A 24,248-nucleotide genomic window follows, 5' to 3' on the forward strand; every position below is an offset into this window, starting at 1 on the left:
GGGGAGGAGCGGGACACTAGTTCCCTGTGTAAGGAGAGGAGCGGGACACTAGTTCTCCCTGTGTAATGAGAGGAGCGGGACACTAGTTCCCTGTGTAAGGAGAGGAGCGGGACACTAGTTCCCTGTGTAAGGAGAGGAGCGGGACACTAGTTCTCCCTGTGTAAGGAGAGGAGCGGGACACTAGTTCTCCCTGTGTAAGGGGAGGAGCGGGACACTAGTTCCCTGTGTAAGGAGAGGAGCGGGACACTAGTTCCCTGTGTAAGGAGAGGAGCGGGACAGTATTATTAAGCTGCAAGCTCCCCACGGCCTGTGCACAAAAAATAAATATACATCAGTCATGTGCAGCCCGTTTGAGGGCTCTGTGGCCCTTGAAGTATATTCCGTTGCCTACCAGTGAAAATACAGTAACACGCTGGGTAACACTTGAATGTTACGATCACTGTATCAGGTAATGACCTAATGTACATATACTCCGACTCTGTGGCCTCAATAAGTCATTTAGCATAAAGTATCCCCTCTCTCTAGCAAACATGCAAGTACTAGTCACCCATGTCCGGAAGCCACGGCCCAGATCTCTAAAAGCCTTTTCCGTGATGTTCTGGAAGGTCCTTTATTGCCCTAAATTCAGATATTTTTATGACCGAGCCTCTTTGTGTCTCCACCTGAACCAGACCCCACACTGTCCTCGTTTTACACAGGTCCCCGGCTCAGAATCAAACCCTGTGTCTAAACTGCACATATCAAGATCAGTGCTGTGTACATGTATGTGTTTATTTGTACAGCACCAGCCATGTACATGGCTCTCCAGAGCAGTGATACACGGGACATAATCATAGGAGACCGTGGGAATAAGGGTTTCAGACATAGGAGCAAACATTAGGAAAAGGAGTCCCTCTCCCGAACAGCTTACAGTCTCAATTTAAATAAGCACATGGAGGGGCCATTTAAACGTGCTAATCCCGTGGCCCCTCACTGGCCAATACCGTGGCCCCTCTCTGGCCAATCCCGAGGCCCCTCACTGGCCAATCCCGAGGCCCCTCACTGGCCAATCCCGAGGCCCCTCACTGGCCAATCCCAAGGTATCTCACTGGCCAATCCCAAGGCCCGTCACTGGCCAGTCCCAAAGCACCTCACTGGCCAATCCCGAGGCCCCTCACTGGCCAATCCCGAGGCCCCTCACTGGCCAATCCCGAGGCCCCTCACTGGCCAATCCCGAGGCCCCTCACTGGCCAATCCCGAGGCCCCTCACTGGCCAATCCCGAGGCCCCTCACTGGCCAATCCTAAGGTATCTCACTGGCCAATCCCAAGGCCCCTCACTGGCCAATCCCGAGGCCCCTCACTGGCCAATCCCAAGGTATCTCACTGGCCAATCCCAAGGCCCGTCACTGGCCAGTCCCAAAGCACCTCACTGGCCAATCCCAAGGCCCTTTATGGTGCCATACGACATTTACTTGAATGGGCCACAAGTTATTTTACGGCACCTTAAGGCATGCATGTGGGTTAGTACCGCCACTTAGTGGCCATGCGTGTCCCCTTTTAAGAAACCTTAGAAGATGCACAGAAAGAAAAGCATCCATAGTACTCAGTCATAGTACGCCAGCCCACACCGGCCAGCCCACACCGGCCAGCCCACACCGGCCAGCCCACACCGGTCAGCACGAAGGTTTAGAGCAGTGAGGCTCGTGCCCTGGCCTCATGGCCTGGTCTGTCATACTCACCTCCTGCGATGCCGGAGACTATAGATGCCACGCCGGATGCCGGAGCCCCACGTAGCCCATCGATGGTGCGCTTAGACTGGTTGTTGAGCCGCTGCCTGAGCTCGGCCTTCTCTGACTCCAGCTGGTCAATGTCCGCCTGCAGGGCGTCCATGGTCTCCTCAAACTCCCTGCACACACAGGAGCAGAATGGGAAGTAGAAAGGATAGCTTTCACATTGCAACACCTTCTCTGTATTGTCATCTAAGCCGCAGGGGTGCGCAAACTTTCTGCACTGCGCCCCCTGCCTGCCCTCCCCCAGTGTCGCGCCCCCCTTTAGTCCGGCGTGAAATGATGCCGCGGGATCATATGACGTCACATCATGTGACCCCGCGATATCATTTGACGCTGTGTTGCCCGAAGCCGGCTGAATTCAGGTGAGTTACAGAGGCCGCCGCGCCACCCCCCTAAATAAATCTCGTGCCCCCCAATTTGCGCACCTCTGATCTAAGGGAATAACCTGAGGACATGTGCATGGGGGACGTAAATGGATGCAGCAGAATGGTGCTATGTGAACCAACAAAAAACTAAACTTGAAGCAGATGTGATGACCCCCCCTCCCCCCCCGTGCCGGCACGGCACTGCCACCCGTTACCGTCACCTCTCGGACGAAGGAGGCGGAGAGAAAGCACGTGCCAATATACGCCTATACTTTTGTTCAGGACATTCAGAACACTAAGGGGCGTATAATACACAGGTAGCAGACGTTATTGAACATCATTGGCGTGTGGCGCTTAGCAACTCGCGGCTCCATTGAATTGTATGGCAAATCACCAGGTAAAAAGCGCGATTGCGGTAACGGGTGCGATAGCGAATGCTATATCAGTATATCGGCCGTCGGGGATTTTCAAGCTGCCGCTTTGGTGGATCTCTAATGAACCCCTCAAGATGCAATCCCCGGCAGCTGCAAGGAACGTAACCATTTCATTTTCTAATTTAAAGCAAAGATTTGGCTGCTTTTCAGAAATGAAGAACACATTATATTCTCTCTGACCTTTGGATAGGGGCAGTGTTTGTCAATCAAGACTTCTCTCTGCCGGTACCCCACCCTGTGCTCATCAGAGAGGCGGTAAGGGGAACACAAGGGGGCACTGACTGTGCAAACTCTCGCTGAACACACAGGGATACCACACAGAAGGAAGGAGCGTAGGAAATAAAGCCCGGGGATATCACACAGAAGGAAGGAGCCGTAGGAAATAAAGCCCGGGGATATCACACACAAGGAAGGAGCGCAGGAAATAAAGCCCCGGGGATATCACACACAAGGAAGGAGCCGTAGGAAATAAAGCCCGGGGATATCACACACACAAGGAAGGAGCCGTAGGAAATAAAGCCCGGGGATATCACACACAAGGAAGGAGCGTAGGAAATAAAGCCCGGGGATATCACACAAGGAAGGAGCGTAGGAAATAAAGCCCCGGGGATATCACACAAGGAAGGAGCTGTAGGAAATAAAGCCCGGGGATATCACACAAGGAAGGAGCCGTAGGAAATAAAGCCCGGGGATATCACACACAAGGAAGGAGCCGCAGGAAATAAAGCACCGGAAATCACACAGAAGGAAGGAGTCGTAGGAAATAAAGCCCGGGGATATCACACACAAGGAAGGAGCGTAGGAAATAAAGCCTGGGGATATCACACAAGGAAGGAGCCGTAGGAAATAAAGCCCCGGGGATATCACACAAGGAAGGAGCGTAGGAAATAAAGCCCCGGGATATCACACAAAAGAAAGGAGCCGTAGGAAATAAAGCCCGGGGATATCACACACAAGGAAGGAGCTGTAGGAAATAAAGCCCGGGGATATCACACACAAGGAAGGAGCCGTAGGAAATAAAGCCCGGGGATATCACACACAAGGAAGGAGCGTAGGAAACAAAGCCCGGGGATATCACACACAAGGAAGGAGCGTAGGAAATAAAGCCCCGGGGATATCACACAAGGAAGGAGCGTAGGAAATAAAGCCCGGGGATATCACACACAAGGAAGGAGCCGTAGGAAATAAAGCCCCGGGGATATCACACAAGGAAGGAGCCGTAGGAAATAAAGCCCCGGGATATCACACACAAGGAAGGAGCGTAGGAAATAAAGCCCGGGGAAATCACACAGAAGGAAGGAGTCGTAGGAAATAAAGCCCGGGGATATCACACACAAGGAAGGAGCTGTAGGAAATAAAGCCCGGGGATATCACACACAAGGAAGGAGAGTAGGAAATAAAGCCCAGGGATATCACACACAAGGAAGGAGCCGTAGGAAATAAAGCCCGGGGATATCACACACAAGGAAGGAGCTGTAGGAAATAAAGCCCAGGGATATCACACACAAGGAAGGAGCTGTAGGAAATAAAGCCCCGGGGATATCACACACAAGGAAGGAGCGTAGGAAATAAAGCCCGGGGATATCACACACAAGGAAGGAGAGTAGGAAATAAAGCCCGGGGATATCCCGCACAAGGAAGGAGCGTAGGAAATAAAGCCCCGGGGATATCACACACAAGGAAGGAGCCGTAGGAAATAAAGCCCCGGGGATATCACACACAAGGAAGGAGAGTAGGAAATAAAGCCCAGGGATATCACACACAAGGAAGGAGAGTAGGAAATAAAGCCCGGGGATATCCCGCACAAGGAAGGAGCGTAGGAAAAAAAGCCCCGGGGATATCACACACAAGGAAGGAGCCGTAGGAAATAAAGCCCCGGGGATATCACACACAAGGAAGGAGAGTAGGAAATAAAGCCCGGGGATATCACACACAAGGAAGGAGAGTAGGAAATAAAGCCCGGGGATATCCCGCACAAGGAAGGAGCGTAGGAAATAAAGCCCCGGGGATATCACACACAAGGAAGGAGCCGTAGGAAATAAAGCCCCGGGGATATCACACACAAGGAAGGAGAGTAGGAAATAAAGCCCGGGGATATCACACACAAGGAAGGAGCCGTAGGAAATAAAGCCCGGGGATATCACACACAAGGAAGGAGAGTAGGAAATAAAGCCCGGGGATATCCCGCACAAGGAAGGAGCGTAGGAAATAAAGCCCGGGGATATCACACACACAAGGAAGGAGCCGCAGGAAATAAAGCCTGGGGATATCACACAAGGAAGGAGAGTAGGAAATAAAGCCCGGAGATATCACACACAAGGAAGGAGCCGCAGGAAATAAAGCCCGGGGATATCACACACACAAGGAAGGAGCCGCAGGAAATAAAGCCTGGGGATAACACACAAGGAAGGAGCTGTAGGAAATAAAGCCCCGGGATATCACACAAAAGGAAGGAGCCGTAGGAAATAAAGCCCGGGGATATCACACACAAGGAAGGAGAGTAGGAAATAAAGCCCGGGGATATCACACACAAGGAAGGAGCGTAGGAAATAAAGCCCGGGGATATCACGCACAAGGAAGGAGCGTAGGAAATAAATCCCCGGGGATATCACACACAAGGAAGGAGAGTAGGAAATAAAGCCCCCAGATATCACACAAAAGGAAGGAGCGTAGGAAATAAAGCCCGGGGATATCACACACAAGGAAGGAGCCGCAGGAAATAAAGCCCAGGGATATCACACACAAGGAAGGAGCTGTAGGAAATAAAGCCCCGGGGATATCACACAAGGAAGGAGCCGTAGGAAATAAAGCCCCGGGATATCACACAAGGAAGGAGCCGTAGGAAATAAAGCCCGGGGATATCACACACACAAGGAAGGAGCCGCAGGAAATAAAGCCAGGGGATATCACACAAGGAAGGAGCCGTAGGAAATAAAGCCCCGGGATATCACACACAAGGAAGGAGCTGTAGGAAATAAAGCCCAGGGATATCACACACAAGGAAGGAGCCGCAGGAAATACAGCCCGGGGATATCACACACAAGGAAGGAGCGTAGGAAATAAAGCCCGGGAATATCACACACAAGGAAGGAGCGTAGGAAATAAAGCCCGGGATATCACACACAAGGAAGGAGCCGCAGGAAATAAAGCCCCGGGATATCACACACACAAGGAAGGAGCCGCAGGAAATAAAGCCCGGGATATCACACAAAAGGAAGGAGCCGTAGGAAATAAAGCCCGGGGATATCACACACAAGGAAGGAGCGTAGGAAATAAAGCCCAGGGATATCACACACAAGGAAGGAGCGTAGGAAATAAAGCCCGGGGATATCAAACACAAGGAAGGAGCTGTAGGAAATAAAGCCCGGGATATCACACAAAAGGAAGGAGCCGTAGGAAATAAAGCCCAGGGATATCACACACAAGGAAGGAGCGTAGGAAATAAAGCCCGGGGATATCACACAGAAGGAAGGAGCGTAGGAAATAAAGCCCGGGGATATCACACACAAGGAAGGAGCGTAGGAAATAAAGCCCGGGGATATCACACACAAGGAAGGAGAGTAGGAAATAAAGCCCGGGGATATCACACACAAGGAAGGAGCGTAGGAAATAAAGCCCCGGGGATATCACACACAAGGAAGGAGCCGCAGGAAATAAAGCCTGGGGATATCACACAAAAGGAAGGAGCCGTAGGAAATAAAGCCCGGGGATATCACACACAAGGAAGGAGCGTAGGAAATAAAGCCCGGGGATATCACACACAAGGAAGGAGCCGTAGGAAATAAAGCCCGGGGATATCACACACAAGGAAGGAGCTGTAGGAAATAAAGCCCGGGATATCACACAAGGAAGGAGCTGTAGGAAATAAAGCCCAGGGATATCACACAAAAGGAAGGAGCCGTAGGAAATAAAGCCCGCGGATATCACACACAAGGAAGGAGCCGTAGGAAATAAAGCCCGGGGATATCACACACAAGGAAGGAGTTGTAGGAAATAAAGCCCAGGGATATCACACACAAGGAAGGAGCTGTAGGAAATAAAGCCCGGGGATATCACACACAAGGAAGGAGCCGTAGGAAATAAAGCCCAGGGATATCACACAAGGAAGGAGTTGTAGGAAATAAAGCCCAGGGATATCACACACAAGGAAGGAGCCGTAGGAAATAAAGCCCGGGGATATCACACACAAGGAAGGAGTTGTAGGAAATAAAGCCCGGGGATATCACACACAAGGAAGGAGAAGAAAATAAAGCCCGGGGATATCACACACAAGGAAGGAGCGTAGGAAATAAAGCCCGGGGATATCACACACACAAGGAAAGAGAGTAGGAAATAAAGCCCGGGGATATCACACACAAGGAAGGAGCTGTAGGAAATAAAGCCCGGGGATATCACACACAAGGAAGGAGCGTAGGAAATAAAGCCCGGGGATATCACACACAAGGAAGGAGCCGCAGGAAATAAAGCCCGGGATATCACACACAAGGAAGGAGCCGTAGGAAATAAAGCCCGGGATATCACACACAAGGAAGGAGCCGTAGGAAATAAAGCCCGGGGATATCACACACAAGGAAGGAGCCGCAGGAAATAAAGCCCGGGATATCACACACAAGGAAGGAGCGTAGGAAATAAAGCCCAGGGATATCACACACAAGGAAGGAGCCGCAGGAAATAAAGCCCCGGGGATATCACACACAAGGAAGGAGCCGCAGGAAATAAAGCCCGGGGATATCACACACAAGTAAGGAGCCGTAGGAAATAAAGCCCGGGGATATCACACACAAGGAAGGAGCCGCAGGAAATAAAGCCCGGGATATCACACACAAGGAAGGAGCTGTAGGAAATAAAGCCCAGGGATATCACACACAAGGAAGGAGCAGTAGGAAATAAAGCCCAGGGATATCACACACAAGGAAGGAGCAGTAGGAAATAAAGCCCGGGGATATCACACACAAGGAAGGAGCCGTAGGAAATAAAGCCCCGGGGATATCACACACAAGGAAGGAGCCGCAGGAAATAAAGCCCGGGGATATCACACACAAGTAAGGAGCCGTAGGAAATAAAGCCCGGGGATATCACACACAAGGAAGGAGCCGCAGGAAATAAAGCCCGGGATATCACACACAAGGAAGGAGCGTAGGAAATAAAGCCCGGGGATATCACACACACAAGGAAGGAGTTGTAGGAAATAAAGCCCAGGGATATCACACACAAGGAAGGAGCCGTAGGAAATAAAGCCCGGGGATATCACACACAAGGAAGGAGCCGTAGGAAATAAAGCCCGGGGATATCACACACAAGGAAGGAGTTGTAGGAAATAAAGCCCGGGGATATCACACACAAGGAAGGAGTGTAGGAAATAAAGCCCGGGGATATCACACACAAGGAAGGAGCGTAGGAAATAAAGCCCGGGGATATCACACACACAAGGAAGGAGAGTAGGAAATAAAGCCCGGGGATATCACACACAAGGAAGGAGCTGTAGGAAATAAAGCCCGGGGATATCACACACAAGGAAGGAGCGTAGGAAATAAAGCCCGGGGATATCACACACAAGGAAGGAGCGTAGGAAATAAAGCCCGGGGATATCACACACAAGGAAGGAGCGTAGGAAATAAAGCCCGGGATATCACACACAAGGAAGGAGCCGTAGGAAATAAAGCCCGGGGATATCACACACAAGGAAGGAGCCGCAGGAAATAAAGCCCGGGATATCACACACAAGGAAGGAGCGTAGGAAATAAAGCCCAGGGATATCACACACAAGGAAGGAGCCGCAGGAAATAAAGCCCCGGGATATCACACACAAGGAAGGAGCTGTAGGAAATAAAGCCCAGGGATATCACACACAAGGAAGGAGCAGTAGGAAATAAAGCCCAGGGGATATCACACAAGGAAGGAGCGTAGGAAATAAAGCCCAGGGATATCACACACAAGGAAGGAGCCGTAGGAAATAAAGCCCGGGATATCACACACAAGGAAGGAGCCGCAGGAAATAAAGCCCGGGGATATCCCGCACAAGGAAGGAGCGTAGGAAATAAAGCCCGGGGATATCACACACAAGTAAGGAGCCGTAGGAAATAAAGCCCGGGGATATCACACACAAGGAAGGAGCCGCAGGAAATAAAGCCCGGGATATCACACACAAGGAAGGAGCGTAGGAAATAAAGCCCGGGGATATCACACACACAAGGAAGGAGCGTAGGAAATAAAGCCCAGGGATATCACACACACAAGGAAGGAGCCGTAGGAAATAAAGCCCGGGGATATCACACACAAGGAAGGAGCGTAGGAAATAAAGCCCGGGGATATAAAACACAAGTAAGGAGCCGTAGGAAATAAAGCCCGGGGATATCACACACAAGGAAGGAGCGTAGGAAATAAAGCCCCGGGGATATCACACACAAGGAAGGAGCCGCAGGAAATAAAGCCCGGGGATATCACACACACAAGGAAGGAGCCGCAGGAAATAAAGCCCGGGATATCACACACAAGGAAGGAGCGTAGGAAATAAAGCCCAGGGATATCACACACAAGGAAGGAGCCGTAGGAAATAAAGCCCCGGGGATATCACACACAAGGAATGAGCGTAGGAAATAAAGCCCGGGGATATCACACACAAGGAAGGAGAGTAGGAAATAAAGCCCGGGATATCACACACAAGGAAGGAGCCGCAGGAAATAAAGCCCAGGGATATCACACACAAGGAAGGAGCTGTAGGAAATAAAGCCCAGGGATATCACACACAAGGAAGGAGCGTAGGAAATAAAGCCCGGGGATATCACACAAAAGGAAGGAGCCGTAGGAAATAAAGCCCCGGGGATATCACACACAAGGAATGAGCGTAGGAAATAAAGCCCGGGGATATCACACACAAGGAAGGAGAGTAGGAAATAAAGCCCGGGATATCACACACAAGGAAGGAGCCGCAGGAAATAAAGCCCAGGGATATCACACACAAGGAAGGAGCTGTAGGAAATAAAGCCCCGGGATATCACACACAAGGAAGGAGCTGTAGGAAATAAAGCCCCCAGATATCACACAAGGAAGGAGCCGTAGGAAATAAAGCCCCGGGGATATCACACACAAGGAAGGAGCCGCAGGAAATAAAGCCCGGGGATATCACACACAAGTAAGGAGCCGTAGGAAATAAAGCCCGGGGATATCACACACAAGGAAGGAGCCGCAGGAAATAAAGCCCGGGATATCACACACAAGGAAGGAGCGTAGGAAATAAAGCCCGGGGATATCACACACACAAGGAAGGAGTTGTAGGAAATAAAGCCCCGGGGATATCACACACAAGGAAGGAGCGTAGGAAATAAAGCCCAGGGATATCACACACAAGGAAGGAGCCGTAGGAAATAAAGCCCGGGGATATCACACACAAGGAAGGAGTTGTAGGAAATAAAGCCCGGGGATATCACACACAAGGAAGGAGCGTAGGAAATAAAGCCCGGGATATCACACACAAGGAAGGAGCCGTAGGAAATAAAGCCCGGGGATATCACACACAAGGAAGGAGCCGCAGGAAATAAAGCCCGGGATATCACACACAAGGAAGGAGCGTAGGAAATAAAGCCCAGGGATATCACACACAAGGAAGGAGCCGCAGGAAATAAAGCCCCGGGATATCACACACAAGGAAGGAGCTGTAGGAAATAAAGCCCAGGGATATCACACACAAGGAAGGAGCAGTAGGAAATAAAGCCCGGGGATATCACACACAAGGAAGGAGCCGTAGGAAATAAAGCCCGGGGATATCACACACAAGGAAGGAGCCGCAGGAAATAAAGCCCGGGGATATCACACACAAGGAAGGAGCGTAGGAAATAAAGCCCGGGGATATAAAACACAAGTAAGGAGCCGTAGGAAATAAAGCCCGGGGATATCACACACAAGGAAGGAGCGTAGGAAATAAAGCCCCGGGGATATCACACACAAGGAAGGAGCCGCAGGAAATAAAGCCCGGGGATATCACACACACAAGGAAGGAGCCGCAGGAAATAAAGCCCGGGATATCACACACAAGGAAGGAGCGTAGGAAATAAAGCCCGGGGATATCACACAAAAGGAAGGAGCCGTAGGAAATAAAGCCCCGGGGATATCACACACAAGGAATGAGCGTAGGAAATAAAGCCCGGGGATATCACACACAAGGAAGGAGAGTAGGAAATAAAGCCCGGGATATCACACACAAGGAAGGAGCCGCAGGAAATAAAGCCCAGGGATATCACACACAAGGAAGGAGCTGTAGGAAATAAAGCCCCGGGATATCACACACAAGGAAGGAGCCGTAGGAAATAAAGCCCGGGGATATCACACACAAGGAAGGAGCCGTAGGAAATAAAGCCCGGGGATACCACACACAAGGAAGGAGCGTAGGAAATAAAGCCCAGGGATATCACACACAAGGAAGGAGCCGCAGGAAATAAAGCCCCGGGATATCACACACAAGGAAGGAGCCGTAGGAAATAAAGCCCGGGGATATCACACCCAAGGAAGGAGCCGTAGGAAATAAAGCCCGGGGATATCACACACAAGGAAGGAGCCGTAGGAAATAAAGCCCGGAGATATCACACACAAGGAAGGAGCTGTAGGAAATAAAGCCCAGGGATATCACACAAGGAAGGAGCGTAGGAAATAAAGCCCGGGGATATCACAGACAAGGAAGGAGCGTAGGAAATAAAGCCCGGGGATATCACACACAAGGAAGGAGCCGTAGGAAATAAAGCCCGGAGATATCACACACAAGGAAGGAGCGTAGGAAATAAAGCCCGGGGATATCACACACAAGGAAGGAGCCGTAGGAAATAAAGCCCGGGGATATCACACACAAGGAAGGAGCCGTAGGAAATAAAGCCCGGAGATATCACACACAAGGAAGGAGCTGTAGGAAATAAAGCCCAGGGATATCACACAAGGAAGGAGCTGTAGGAAATAAAGCCCGGGGATATCACAGACAAGGAAGGAGCGTAGGAAATAAAGCCCGGGAATATCACACAAGGAAGGAGCCGTAGGAAATAAAGCCCGGGGATATCACACACAAGGAAGGAGCCGCAGGAAATAAAGCACCGGATATCACACAGAAGGAAGGAGCTGTAGGAAATAAAGCCCAGGGATATCACACACAAGGAAGGAGCGTAGGAAATAAAGCCCCGGGGATATCACACAAAAGAAAGGAGCCGTAGGAAATAAAGCCCGGGGATATCACACACAAGGAAGGAGCCGTAGGAAATAAAGCCCGGGGATATCACACACAAGGAAGGAGCGTAGGAAATAAAGCCCGGGGATATCACACACAAGGAAGGAGCGTAGGAAATAAAGCCCGGGGATATCACACACAAGGAAGGAGCGTAGGAAATAAAGCCCGGGGATATCACACACAAGGAAGGAGCCGCAGGAAATAAAGCCCCGGGGATATCACACACAAGGAAGGAGCATAGGAAATAAAGCCCGGGGATATCACACACAAGGAAGGAGCCGTAGGAAATAAAGCCCGGGGATATCACACAAAAGGAAGGAGCGTAGGAAATAAAGCCCAGGGATATCACACACAAGGAAGGAGCCGTAGGAAATAAAGCCCGGGATATCACACACAAGGAAGGAGCGTAGGAAATAAAGCCCGGAGATATCACACACAAGGAAGGAGCGTAGGAAATAAAGCCCCGGGATATCACACACAAGGAAGGAGCGTAGGAAATAAAGCCCGGGGATATCACACACAAGGAAGGAGCCGTAGGAAATAAAGCCCGGGGATATCACACACACAAGGAAGGAGCCATAGGAAATAAAGCCCGGGGATATCACACACAAGGAAGGAGCGTAGGAAATAAAGCCCGGGGATATCACACACAAGGAAGGAGCGTAGGAAATAAAGCCCGGGATATCACACACAAGGAAGGAGCGTAGGAAATAAAGCCCGGGGATATCACACACAAGGAAGGAGCGTAGGAAATAAAGCCCGGGGATATCACACACAAGGAAGGAGCGTAGGAAATAAAGCCCAGGGATATCACACACAAGGAAGGAGCGTAGGAAATAAAGCCCCGGGGATATCACACAAAAGGAAGGAGCCGTAGGAAATAAAGCCCAGGGATATCACACACAAGGAAGGAGCGTAGGAAATAAAGCCCCGGGGATATCACACAAGGAAGGAGCCGTAGGAAATAAAGCCCGGGGATATCACACACAAGGAAGGAGCCGCAGGAAATAAAGCACCGGATATCACACAGAAGGAAGGAGCTGTAGGAAATAAAGCCCAGGGATATCACACAGAAGGAAGGAGCGTAGGAAATAAAGCCCAGGGATATCACACAGAAGGAAGGAGATGTAGGAAATAAAGCCCGGGGATATCACACACAAGGAAGGAGCCGTAGGAAATAAAGCCCGGAGATATCACACACAAGGAAGGAGCTGTAGGAAATAAAGCCTGGGGATATCACAGACAAGGAAGGAGCGTAGGAAATAAAGCCCGGGAATATCACACAAGGAAGGAGCCGTAGGAAATAAAGCCCGGGGATATCACACACAAGGAAGGAGCCGCAGGAAATAAAGCACCGGATATCACACAGAAGGAAGGAGCTGTAGGAAATAAAGCCCAGGGATATCACACAGAAGGAAGGAGCGTAGGAAATAAAGCCCAGGGATATCACACAGAAGGAAGGAGCTGTAGGAAATAAAGCCCAGGGATATCACACACAAGGAAGGAGCTGTAGTAAATAAAGCCCCGGGATATCACACAAAAGAAAGGAGCCGTAGGAAATAAAGCCCGGGGATATCACACACAAGGAAGGAGCCGTAGGAAATAAAGCCCGGGGATATCACACACAAGGAAGGAGCGTAGGAAATAAAGCCCGGGGATATCACACACAAGGAAGGAGCGTAGGAAATAAAGCCCGGGGATATCACACACAAGGAAGGAGCGTAGGAAATAAAGCCCAGGGATATCACACACAAGGAAGGAGCGTAGGAAATAAAGCCCGGGGATATCACACACAAGGAAGGAGCCGCAGGAAATAAAGCCCCGGGGATATCACACACAAGGAAGGAGCATAGGAAATAAAGCCCGGGGATATCACACACAAGGAAGGAGCCGTAGGAAATAAAGCCCGGGGATATCACACACAAGGAAGGAGCCGTAGGAAATAAAGCCCGGGGATATCAAACAAAAGGTAGGAGCGTAGGAAATAAAGCCCGGGGATATCACACACAAGGAAGGAGCCGTAGGAAATAAAGCCCGGGGATATCACACAAAAGGTAGGAGCGTAGGAAATAAAGCCCATCCCAAGTCTCTCTCCGCTCACCATGTTCACAAACGGACTTCACATATTCAAATCCATCTAACACCCAGATTTAGGCCCATATTTATTAAGTGCTGCAATTACATAAGACACCTTATGGCCCATTAAAGTGACACCGGAAGGTATCTTCGGGAATAGCAGCTTTTAGTAAATATGGGCTCTCCATACTTAAAACATTAGAATACCTTGGTACCACCCCTTTAAATATGGCTGCCCCCCTCAGCACTCCTTAGTCAGGCTCTTACTTCTCTTTCTTCTTCAGCAGGGCCTGAGTCTCCTCCAGCTTAGTCTGGATCTTCTCCACCCGATCGTCTGCGTCCTTGGATGCACTGTCCAGCTTCTTCTCCAGTAGGCTCAATCGCACGTTTGCCTCGCTCAGCTCCTCGCCCTAAACACGGTGCAGGAGGAGAACACACGTTGGTTTCTCCACGGCTCAGAGGAATACTTGCGTGAAAACCCCTTGAGATGTTGCTATTGCCTCAGACTTTCTGTACAACCGGTGGTAACCGACTGGTGTGAACAATAAAACATTCATCATGATGACGTCAGAACCAGTACCCAAGACCCGGTATTCACTGGCGTTATGGAGGAAAAAAAGCTTTTTAATCCGAAGAGCAGTGAAGGCCTAAATAAGGATGGACAGTGAAAACCCCAATATCAAAACGGGTCGAAGTGTCTTATAAAACAAAGCAGTGGCACTGCCCGCACCAAGGACGTCTGTACTTGCTAGACAACGGGGAGAATGGAGCGATTTTATATGGAATATCCATTCTTTAAAAACAGACAAAAAGCCGCCTGAAAAATAGTTTAAAATTCCACCCAAGAGATGAATGGGCAAATAACGGGGACGTGTAATTTGCAAGGACGACTATATAAATGCTAAATATTCTGTGCGTGGAGGGGATCTGGCTCTCTTGCTGATTTCCCCATGTGCGGTTATAACTTTGCTTGACCAGAGATGGCGCCGAGTTGTTTCTCTACACTTATTAACACTCGCAGGTCCAATTCATGGCGTCTTAATCTCTTCTCAAACCTTTGACTATCTGTCTCTCCCCCAACTTTTGGAGACTACTTGAAAGACAAGGTGGACTACCAGAAGAAACATCCCCTCTGTGCCTTCCTCTACACCTATTCCCCTTCATCTACTCATAGCTTTCTCCTCCATAACAGGGGAGGAAGAACTTCAATTACTCTTCTCTCCTGCCACTGCCCACCAGCTTGATCCCACCCATTCCCATCTCCTCCGACCTCTCGCCCAAACTTGATGCACATTTTCAACGCCTCTCTACCCTTTGGTATCCAACCTTCGCTGTTTAACCATGCCATTATGAAACCTAATCTCAAGAACGCCCTTAACCCCATTAACCCAACTACCCTACAGTGTCTCCTGCTTTTTAAACTTACAGAAAGGCTTGTATATTCCTGCATGCTTTCTTTCCTCTGCTTGTATGCTCTCCTAGACTCTCCCCAATGAGTTTTTGCACTGCCTACTCTACTTAAACACTTACCAAACTAGCAAACCACCTCCACATTGCTAAATCCCAAGGTTAGAACTCCTTTCTAATTCTACTCAACCTGTCTGCAACCTGTGATACTGTTGACCACTCACTTCTCCTTTACCCTCCTCACTCCCTTAGTGTTCGGGATAAAGCCACCTGCTGGCTCGCTTTCTCGTCGTCATTCCTTTGAGTATATATTACCAACTCCTCTTCCCGTTCTGCTGGTGAACGTTAAGTCTCAGTTTTGGGACCTCTCCTTTTTTGCGGATGACCCACAGCTGTATATATGCTGTATATATGCACACCGCACCTCATACCTGTAGTACCGTCCCAGGCCTCCAACTGTTTCACAGCAATTGTATCCTGGATAGCATATAGACGCCTCAAACTTAATATGTCAAAGACTGAGCTGCACATAATCGCACCTAAAACAAGCCCCACTGTGCCCTTTACATCTCACGTAATGCCACTGCTATATCCACCCAGTTCCCCATATCCGTTGTTTAGGCATCATATTTGACTTTTCCCTTTCGTTCACCGCTCATATTAATTGCTATTGCTAAATCTTGCCACTTCTTCATCTGTTACATTGCTAAAACACAACCTTTTCTCAGTTTTACAACGATTAAAATGTTTACGCATGCCCTGATTCTCTCCCGTCTGGACTAGTGCAACCTTCTCTCTGGCTTCACTCTATAGTAAATGCTGCTGCACGGATAGCCTCACTCTCCTCTCCGACAGTCCCTGCCCATCGCCTCCTGGAAACGCTTGCTGGCTTCCCAATACATTTCCCATTCTCTACAAAAATCTTCTGTCCTTCAATGCTCTCCACTCCTTCGCCCCTATATCCATACTGGCACCCTACACTCTGCTCAGGCCTGTCTTCTCTCCGCCCCTGGAAAGTGCTCTCACACCATACAACCCTTCTCACATGCTGCACTCTACCCCTGGAACTTCCTCCCTTTCAATGCCCTCCAAGCACCCTCTCGACCTTCAAAACACATGTAGGGTTACCAGGTGTCCGGCTTTGCCCCAGACAGGTAATTTTCCTGTATGTGTCCGGTATTGTCCCTCTCTGAACGGGCAGCGCGGGGTGCAGGGTGCCCGCTCCTACCTCCAATTCAGAAGCGGCAGCGAGAGACTCCTGCAGGCTGCAGCGTCTTGTAACCAGGGCAACCGGCGGCATCATCTCTCCACCCTCCCCCCCCTTCCCACGTCACTAAAGAGAGTGTGCACAGCCTCCCCCATATGCATGCTGGGAAATGTACTTTCCTTCCAGCTTTACATGTGGGAGAGAAAAGCTCCACTGTGTCTGCCAGGAGGACCTCCACAGGTAAAATACCAGGAGGGGGAGACGAGAGCATGAGGGAGGAGGATGAGGAAGAGGTGTGGTGGTGAGAAAGAAGGAGGAGGAGGGGGTGGTGGTGAGAAAGAATAGGAGGAGGGGGGTGTGGTGGTGAGAAAGAAGGAGGAGGAGGGGGTGGTGGTGAGAAAGAATAGGAGGAGGGGGGTGTGGTGGTGAGAAAGAATATGAGGAGGGGGGTGTGGTGGTGAGAAAGAAGGAGGTTGTGGTGGTGAGGAAGGAGGAGGGGGGTGAGAGGATGAGGGGGGTGAAAGGAGGATGAGGAGTGGCGGTGAGATTGAGGAGGGGTGAGGATGAGAAGTGGTAAGAGGATGAGGGAGGTGTGAGAGGATGAAGGAGGGGTGAGAGGATGAAGGATGGGTGAGAGGATGAGGGGGGTGAGGAGGAAGGGGGGTGAGGAGGAAGGGGGGTGAGAGGGAGCATGAGGGGGATTGCAACAATCTTGGAAGTAGTGTGAGAGGAGCATTAAGATCAGTACAGCTCGCCCTGTATGACTGCTGGACTGTTATTTATAAATGATCTGACCGTTATGTCACTTATTGCTACATTTCACTCCATGTTTGCACTAATTTGCACCATTTCATATTGTATTGTGTAAGTACCGGTAGGTAATGTGTGGGAATGTATAAATAACGCACCTCCTCCCTGACTCTGAGCGCGCCGCATGATTCACCTTTGTGTCCAGTAATTTAGGACAAGCCACCTGGCCGCCCTAATCACATCTAAAATATCACAAAGCGTTGAATATCCCGGATGAGCATTATTCAGAACCATTATCCTCTTATACGCACCCTAACCATGCACTCAAACCTACTCCTATTATTTCTGTATGTCCCCCACATCCCAAATAGATAGTTAGCTCTTCGGCACAGGGACTCTTTATATCGCCCAGCACTGGGGGTGCTGAACACCTCCGCTTGCAGCAGGGGGTGCTTCCCCAGGGGTACAGCTATTTAGCTGGTGAGGCTTTATTCAGGGTCACATAACCTTATAGTGCTCTGGCTCCCTCATGGATTTATACGCACAGTCTTTAGAGGCAGAGCGCACAATGCCATTTATACTACGTTGTGTCACTTTGTATGTTGCACGGGGCCTCTCTGTTTTTGGTAATATAATGCCACACTCCACTCGGAGGTTTACGTTCTCCGTTCTTCTAACGTGAACATAAATCCTCTCTGCCTCACCTTGATTTTCAGGGATTTCTTCAGTTCCTTGATGACCGTTTCTCTGTCCTCCAGCTTCAGGCCGACCCCCTCTGCGTCCGTGATCTCTGCCCGCAGGGCGGCCGCTCTCTGCTCCACCGGGGGAGGCGACTGCAGGAGGGATAAAAGTCTCAGTGCTTCGGTCAGCGTGCCATGACACCCACTTACCATAAGGGCACGGTGCAAAAAGGGAAATGCTTGGCCATACATTGCAGACCCACCATCCGTGGTTTAATCATGAGGATTGTAGCACGATTCAACTACTAACAGGAAAACACCAGGACCCTCTACACAGACCCACCTTGCTCTGAGGCTTGTCTGCATCATACTCCCCTTCCTGCATGGCGGTCGCCATTTTGTTCATGGTGGCAATGAGGATGTTGCAGGACTGCCGGAGGCACTCGTAAGGGTTAGTGCCCTGCGAGCCGTAAATCTGGGAGACAGGAAGACAAGCATCAAGCTCCTGGTCAAAACATGTAGGCCCATATTTACTCAGCAGTGCTATTCCACAAGTCACCGTTACAGGTCTGGAAGACATCACGTGGCTCATTTACTGCAATGGGCCCTTAGTAATTATGCGCCTTAACGTGCGCACGAGAGACCAGCATTCAATAGATCCTGCTCTAACTTACTGGATATGGACAATGTGTGTGTGCGTTGTGTGTGTGCGCATTGTGTGTGCGCATTGTGTGTGCGCGCGTTGTGTGTGTGCGCGTTGTGTGTGCGCGCGTGGTGTGTGCGCGCGTTGTGTGCGCGCGTTGTGTGTGTGTGCGCGTTGTGTGTGTGTGTGTGCGCGTTGTGTGCGTTGTGTGTGCGCGCGCATTATGTGTGTGCAAACTGCAGTCTCTAGCAGTGGCCGGGTGTAGCAACACAAACCACAGTGAGAGAGGTGCACGGGCCACGGGAGCCACGCCAAAAGGAGCGCCACAAGTTTAACGCGTAACTGAGAGGTGATCCGTGGTAATGTGGTGACGTTATTAGCTGTGCCGACATTGTAAATGTCAATGTAAAGAGGGTTACGGCTGCACTCCTCAAATAAGATGAATATACAGTTTACCGGTGCTGCTGGTTCAAGGAAGTACCTGCCAGGCAAAATCCAAAGTACACTCAGGAAAAAAGGGGATCCAGCGCTCCACGGATTTCTAAATAAGTGAATTTATTGTGCCTAGTCACTTCAGAAAGACCTATTGGTCGAAACGTTGTGTGGCACAATACATTTACTTATCTAGAAATCCGTGGAGCGCTGGATCCCTCTCTTTTTTCCGACATTGTAAATGTGACATGTCTGTGTGCGCCCAACGCTTTCCAGATCACATTCTCAATCAAAACACTTAGATTGTAAGCTCTTGGGGGCAGGCCAAGCCCATTGCCTTATGTTGTCCGTTACTTGCTCTTATCCCCACTGTTTGTACGGGATTTGGGCTGAATTGTAATGTTGTAAAAAGTGTTGTGTACACTGTTATATAAATACGATGATGCATACGTGTGTGTGTATAATGTACTTTTGTCCACGAAGCACCTGGCACACGAGAGCTTGTCGAGTGGAGCTACGGATCCACGTCACCCTCTTGATCGCCAAACATTTGATGGTAAGATACCAGAGTTTGGACCTCGAGGTTGACGGGCTAAAGCCAGCCCACGCATGTCCCTGCAGTGGCCATTTACTTGCGGTTGCTCAGGCAGCTAAATGCAGTTCTCTTTAAAATGCCCCTAACATTACTGTAAAAGGGTCCTGTGGCACCTATTCTGAATTTGTTTTGTATCCGCCACTTTGGAGAATTAGCGCCGTGATGTACTGATGAACACCTTCCTGCAGCTGCTCACGTGGTGGCCTCTTGGACCTCTGGGTAGGGTGAAGCCCTCACCTGCTCAGCCGCTTTGAAGGCCACGTCTTCCAGCTTCAAAGCCTGTAGACCCTCATTCTCCCCCAGGGGAGCGATCATCTGGGCCCCGGCAGCCGCCACCTCTTGAAAGACGGCCACCACCCACTTGAGATGTTTGCGGCAATCCAGCAGGGTGTCGGAGACCTGGAATGAACACGGCTCATGTAAAATGTACCCTCCCGCCGCGCCCCCGGATCCCTGGCCTCTGATGTTCCCAGGCTCCTCTCACCTGCGGTCCGAAGCCGAGTGCTGCGGGTATCCCGGCTGCCTCCGTGCCGGGCATACGGCGCCGGATCTTCTTACAGAACTGACGGATATCGCTGCAGGAGGTCTCCAGATCCTTCAGAAGGATGGCCAGGTCGGACGCCTCCTGTCCAGGCTGGAGGACAGATGACTATTAAACACGCGGCCCTCTGCACACGGATTTGGGAAGGCACTGAAAAGCTGAGCCCTCTTGTACACATACTCACAGGAGGTATTTAAAATAAATAAAACAGTTAATGATGTTTTTTCTCCAGATATATTTATTAAATAAAGATCGTCCTCGCAATACATTTCTTAATACCGGTTTTGGTGGCAAATGTGTTCCTGCCCAAGCTCGCCCCTTGCTGAACGTTTTTATTTCCCACGTTTAGGTAAAGGAGAACATTCCAGGTCTATTTAATACATCGAGGCCTACGTTGTCTTTCACAGCCCCCCCCCCCAAAGTTACTAGCACCCTCGGGTACAATAATCCTGCCCCAGCCTGACTGCAGTTTACAGTGGCTATTCTCCGCAGCTCAATGTGGTCCAAGGCGGCAGAAACAGGAAGTGGTCAGGTGGCCATGTTTTTTTTATTAATAATGGTTCTCTAAAATAGAATGTACGATGTACGTAAATATCTGGGAAATCTGAATCATCTCTGAACTTTTCAACATGGCATCGCTAGTGTTTCCCTCTCACCAAATGCACTTACCCCTCTTATCTGGCATACAGTGCAGCTCGCCACCAACTCATGTCTGCCGCCTGTACAGTCCCCGTCACACCCTGTATGCTGCGCATCAGCACAAGTGCCCATCTCCCAATGTAAACGCTGGCTATTTCCCCTTCACTGCATGTACATGGCCAGTTATAATGTTTGTTACCTTGGCAGTGCTTTTAGTAATAGTCCTAACCAGAGAACTCGGCCTGTGATTTATTCACTAAAAAGTTTGCTACAAATTTTTGGCCCCAAAAAAGGGGGAAATTGACAAGTCGAAGCAAAATTCAACATTTCGGCAGAGAAGAATGTACCTTGGAATATTGGGAGAGAATAGGGGGTGGGGGGGGGAGAAGAGGGAGAGAGTAGGGAAAGGAGGAGGGAGGGAGTGGGAGAGAATGGGTAGCTGAAGAGGGAGGAGATGGAGAGAGTAGGAAAAGGAGAGGGAGGGAGAGAGTAGGGAAAGGAGGAGAGTAGGGAAATGAGAGAGTAGGGAAATGAGAGAGTAGGGAAAGGAGAGAGTAGGGAAAGGAGAGAGTAGGGAAAGGAGAGAGTAGACGAAGGAGGAGAGAGGGAGGGAGCGGGTTCTATTTAGTTGAGTACCCATTGCCTTACAGGTAATTACCTCCCAAACTACTATCCATACAACACGAGAAAAGGTACCCGTGAACACACCCGAGATACCTGGAAATCACATCATTTGCATATTTAAATGCGCTCCCTTCCATGTTCCCGTTACCCTGCTGCTTATTCTATAACGTGCCGATGGCATGGTATAGTAACTTACGTGCAAGAAGGCGCGGAGTCTGCTCACTTCCACGCCCATGCAGTCCAGGGCGCACTGCGTAAACTGCAGGAGAGAAGCGGGTTTCCTGTCATTTAACAGCCAGCAACAAGTACATGTGACACCAACAGCTCTCACCATCATCACCATGGTTCAGCAATCTGTTACTGGCCCTCCCAGCACCCAAGCGCTGCGTGGGAAATCTCACACACGCCCACATGGGCAGGGAGTCACAGCGCTATGTGAGATATCGCACACACGCCCCACATGGGCAGGGAGTCACAGCGCTGTGAGATATCGCACACACGCCCCACATGGGCAGGGAGTCACAGCGCTGTGTGAGATATCGCACACTCCCCACATGGGCAGGGAGTCACAGCGCTGCGTGGGAAATCTCACACCCCCCACATGGGCAGGGAGTCACAGCGCTGCGTGGGAAATCTCACACCCCCCCACATGGGCAGGGAGTCACAGCACTGCGTGGGAAATCTCACACACCCCACATGGGCAGGGAGTCACAGCGCTGTGTGAGATATCGCACACACGCCCCACATGGGCAGGGAGTCACAGCGCTGTGTGAGATATCGCACACACCCCACATGGGCAGGGAGTCACAGCGCTGTGTGAGATATCGCACACACGCCCCACATGGGCAGGGAGTCACAGCGCTGTGTGAGATATCGCACACACCCCACATGGGCAGGGAGTCACAGCGCTGTGTGAGATATCGCACACTCCCCACATGGGCAGGGAGTCACAGCGCTGTGTGAGATATCGCACACACCCCACATGGGCAGGGAGTCACAGCGCTGTGTGAGATATCGCACACACCCCCACATGGGCAGGGAGTCACAGCGCTGTGTGAGATATCGCACACACGCCCCACATGGGCATGGAGTCACAGCGCTGTGTGAGATATCGCACACACCCCACATGGGCAGGGAGTCACAGCGCTGTGTGAGATATCGCACACACCCCACATGGGCAGGGAGTCACAGCGCTGCGTGGGAAATCTCACACACCCCACATGGGCATGGAGTCACAGCGCTGTGTGAGATATCGCACACACCCCACATGGGCAGGGAGTCACAGCGCTGTGTGGGAAATCTCACACACCCCACATGGGCAGGGAGTCACAGCGCTGTGAGATATCGCACACAATCTCGTTCAATGCGATAGCAGTTACCGTCAGATCGTGTGCGATATCCCACTGCACGCTGGCGATTAAGTTATACGTATCCCCCGGACTCTTACTTGTTTGACGTAGGAACTCCCTGGAGTTAATGCTCAAAGAAACTTAAAGTAGCGGTCTGTGTCAGGTTTAAAAATATCTAAATGTATTACACACGGGGGAAACTCTACGCTGTATATTAGAAAGGTTTGCACGGATGGCATAAATACACGAAAGGAGACCACGGTCTAAAATAAATCCCTTTTCTGTAAGAAGACCGTGGAACTATAAGGATGCAAGTAAAAAAGGAAGGGTTTGTAAATACACAAGTAATAGTACTTTATACCCGCTAATACTTTGCCCTCTGTCTGACATCCCAGAGCAAAAGTATTAATTTCTCCCAAATATATCCACACGCCAGGAGGAGAATGATGGCCACTTACCTTGATGTGGTCAAACAGCTGCATGGTGCAGTCCTCCGGCTGCTCTGCTAGGTGGATGCTGTATAAGTGCTAACAAGGAGAAGGGAAACGGTTAGCAGCCCGAGACAGCATATTGTGGGAAGGATTCAGGCGGCTGCTTTCCCTCCCAGAGACCTCGGGCAGCCACATGGGTTAGAGGCGCATTCAGCGCCACACGGAAACTGTACATCAGGCCAGATTACTGGCGTTTTCCTGCAATGACGACTGCAACTGGACCAATGACCGCTTCTGCTCACTGTACCCGGTATTATTTGGTGTCGGTCAGGGCTGTGTGTTAGGTTGGCGTTATGGTGGCTCATGCTCCAGTGACGGGGTGTGACCATTTATTTATTTATTAAATGTTTACCAGGAAGTAATACATTGAGAGTTACCTCTCGTTTTCAAGTATGTCCTGTATCCAATGCAATAGATGGACAAGGGCACTGCGGATTTACCATCAATAATATTTATTGTGCCATAGAAACACACAACGTTTAGGCCTGCTGGCAGAAGTGGCACTTCACTTGAGAAAGGCCAGCAGGCCGGAATAATGCTGTAAGCCCTGGATATTGCCATACTTGCCCTGTTTCTAGCACCTGGTAATATTTTGGTCTTGTGGTCAGAACTATTCTTTAGGTTGGGGTTGTGGTGGATCATGCTCCAGTGATGGGGTAATGTTCCTACCCACCCTCTGCTTTCTGTACCTGGTAATACTTAATGGCCTTGGTCAGCGGCTCCACGTTGACGGTCTCATCCAGCTGGTCCTTGTGTAGGAGCTCGATGAGGAAGTCCAGAGAGCGCTCGTGGACACTCATCTCTGGGTACAGCATCCCCACCTTCTTATACACCTCCACACTGCACTTATTTAAGGCCCTTGGTGAGGACAAAGACAGGAGACAATGTCAGCTAGTAAAGGTGAGGTCCCACCAAGCAACATGATGATCATGTCACACAAGACAAGAGGAAGGAAATGGCCGCCATGCTCCATATACGCTCCAGGTCTCTTCTCTACTGTGGAGTAGTTGAGCACACATGGTAATATACTACACTGCTGC

General features: G+C 50.3%; 1 protein-coding gene across 1 annotated transcript; it reads right to left on the minus strand.

Annotated features, from left to right (window-relative positions):
• Positions 1-1,651: 1,651 nt before the first annotated feature.
• On the minus strand, positions 1,652-24,066 carry LOC142481277 (dynactin subunit 1-like; the record flags this gene model as incomplete). The annotated part of the gene is made up of 9 exons (XM_075582758.1): positions 1,652-1,886; positions 14,118-14,260; positions 17,919-18,047; positions 18,238-18,369; positions 19,802-19,963; positions 20,049-20,198; positions 21,565-21,627; positions 23,176-23,244; positions 23,898-24,066. Coding segments are annotated over 9 exons (1,237 nt in total), but the record flags the coding sequence as incomplete, so codon positions are not given.
• Between the last annotated feature and the right edge of the window lie 182 nt (positions 24,067-24,248).

This window comes from Ascaphus truei, unplaced genomic scaffold (assembly GCF_040206685.1).
Source record: "Ascaphus truei isolate aAscTru1 unplaced genomic scaffold, aAscTru1.hap1 HAP1_SCAFFOLD_2470, whole genome shotgun sequence".
In the NCBI taxonomy this organism is placed as follows: domain Eukaryota; kingdom Metazoa; phylum Chordata; class Amphibia; order Anura; family Ascaphidae; genus Ascaphus; species Ascaphus truei.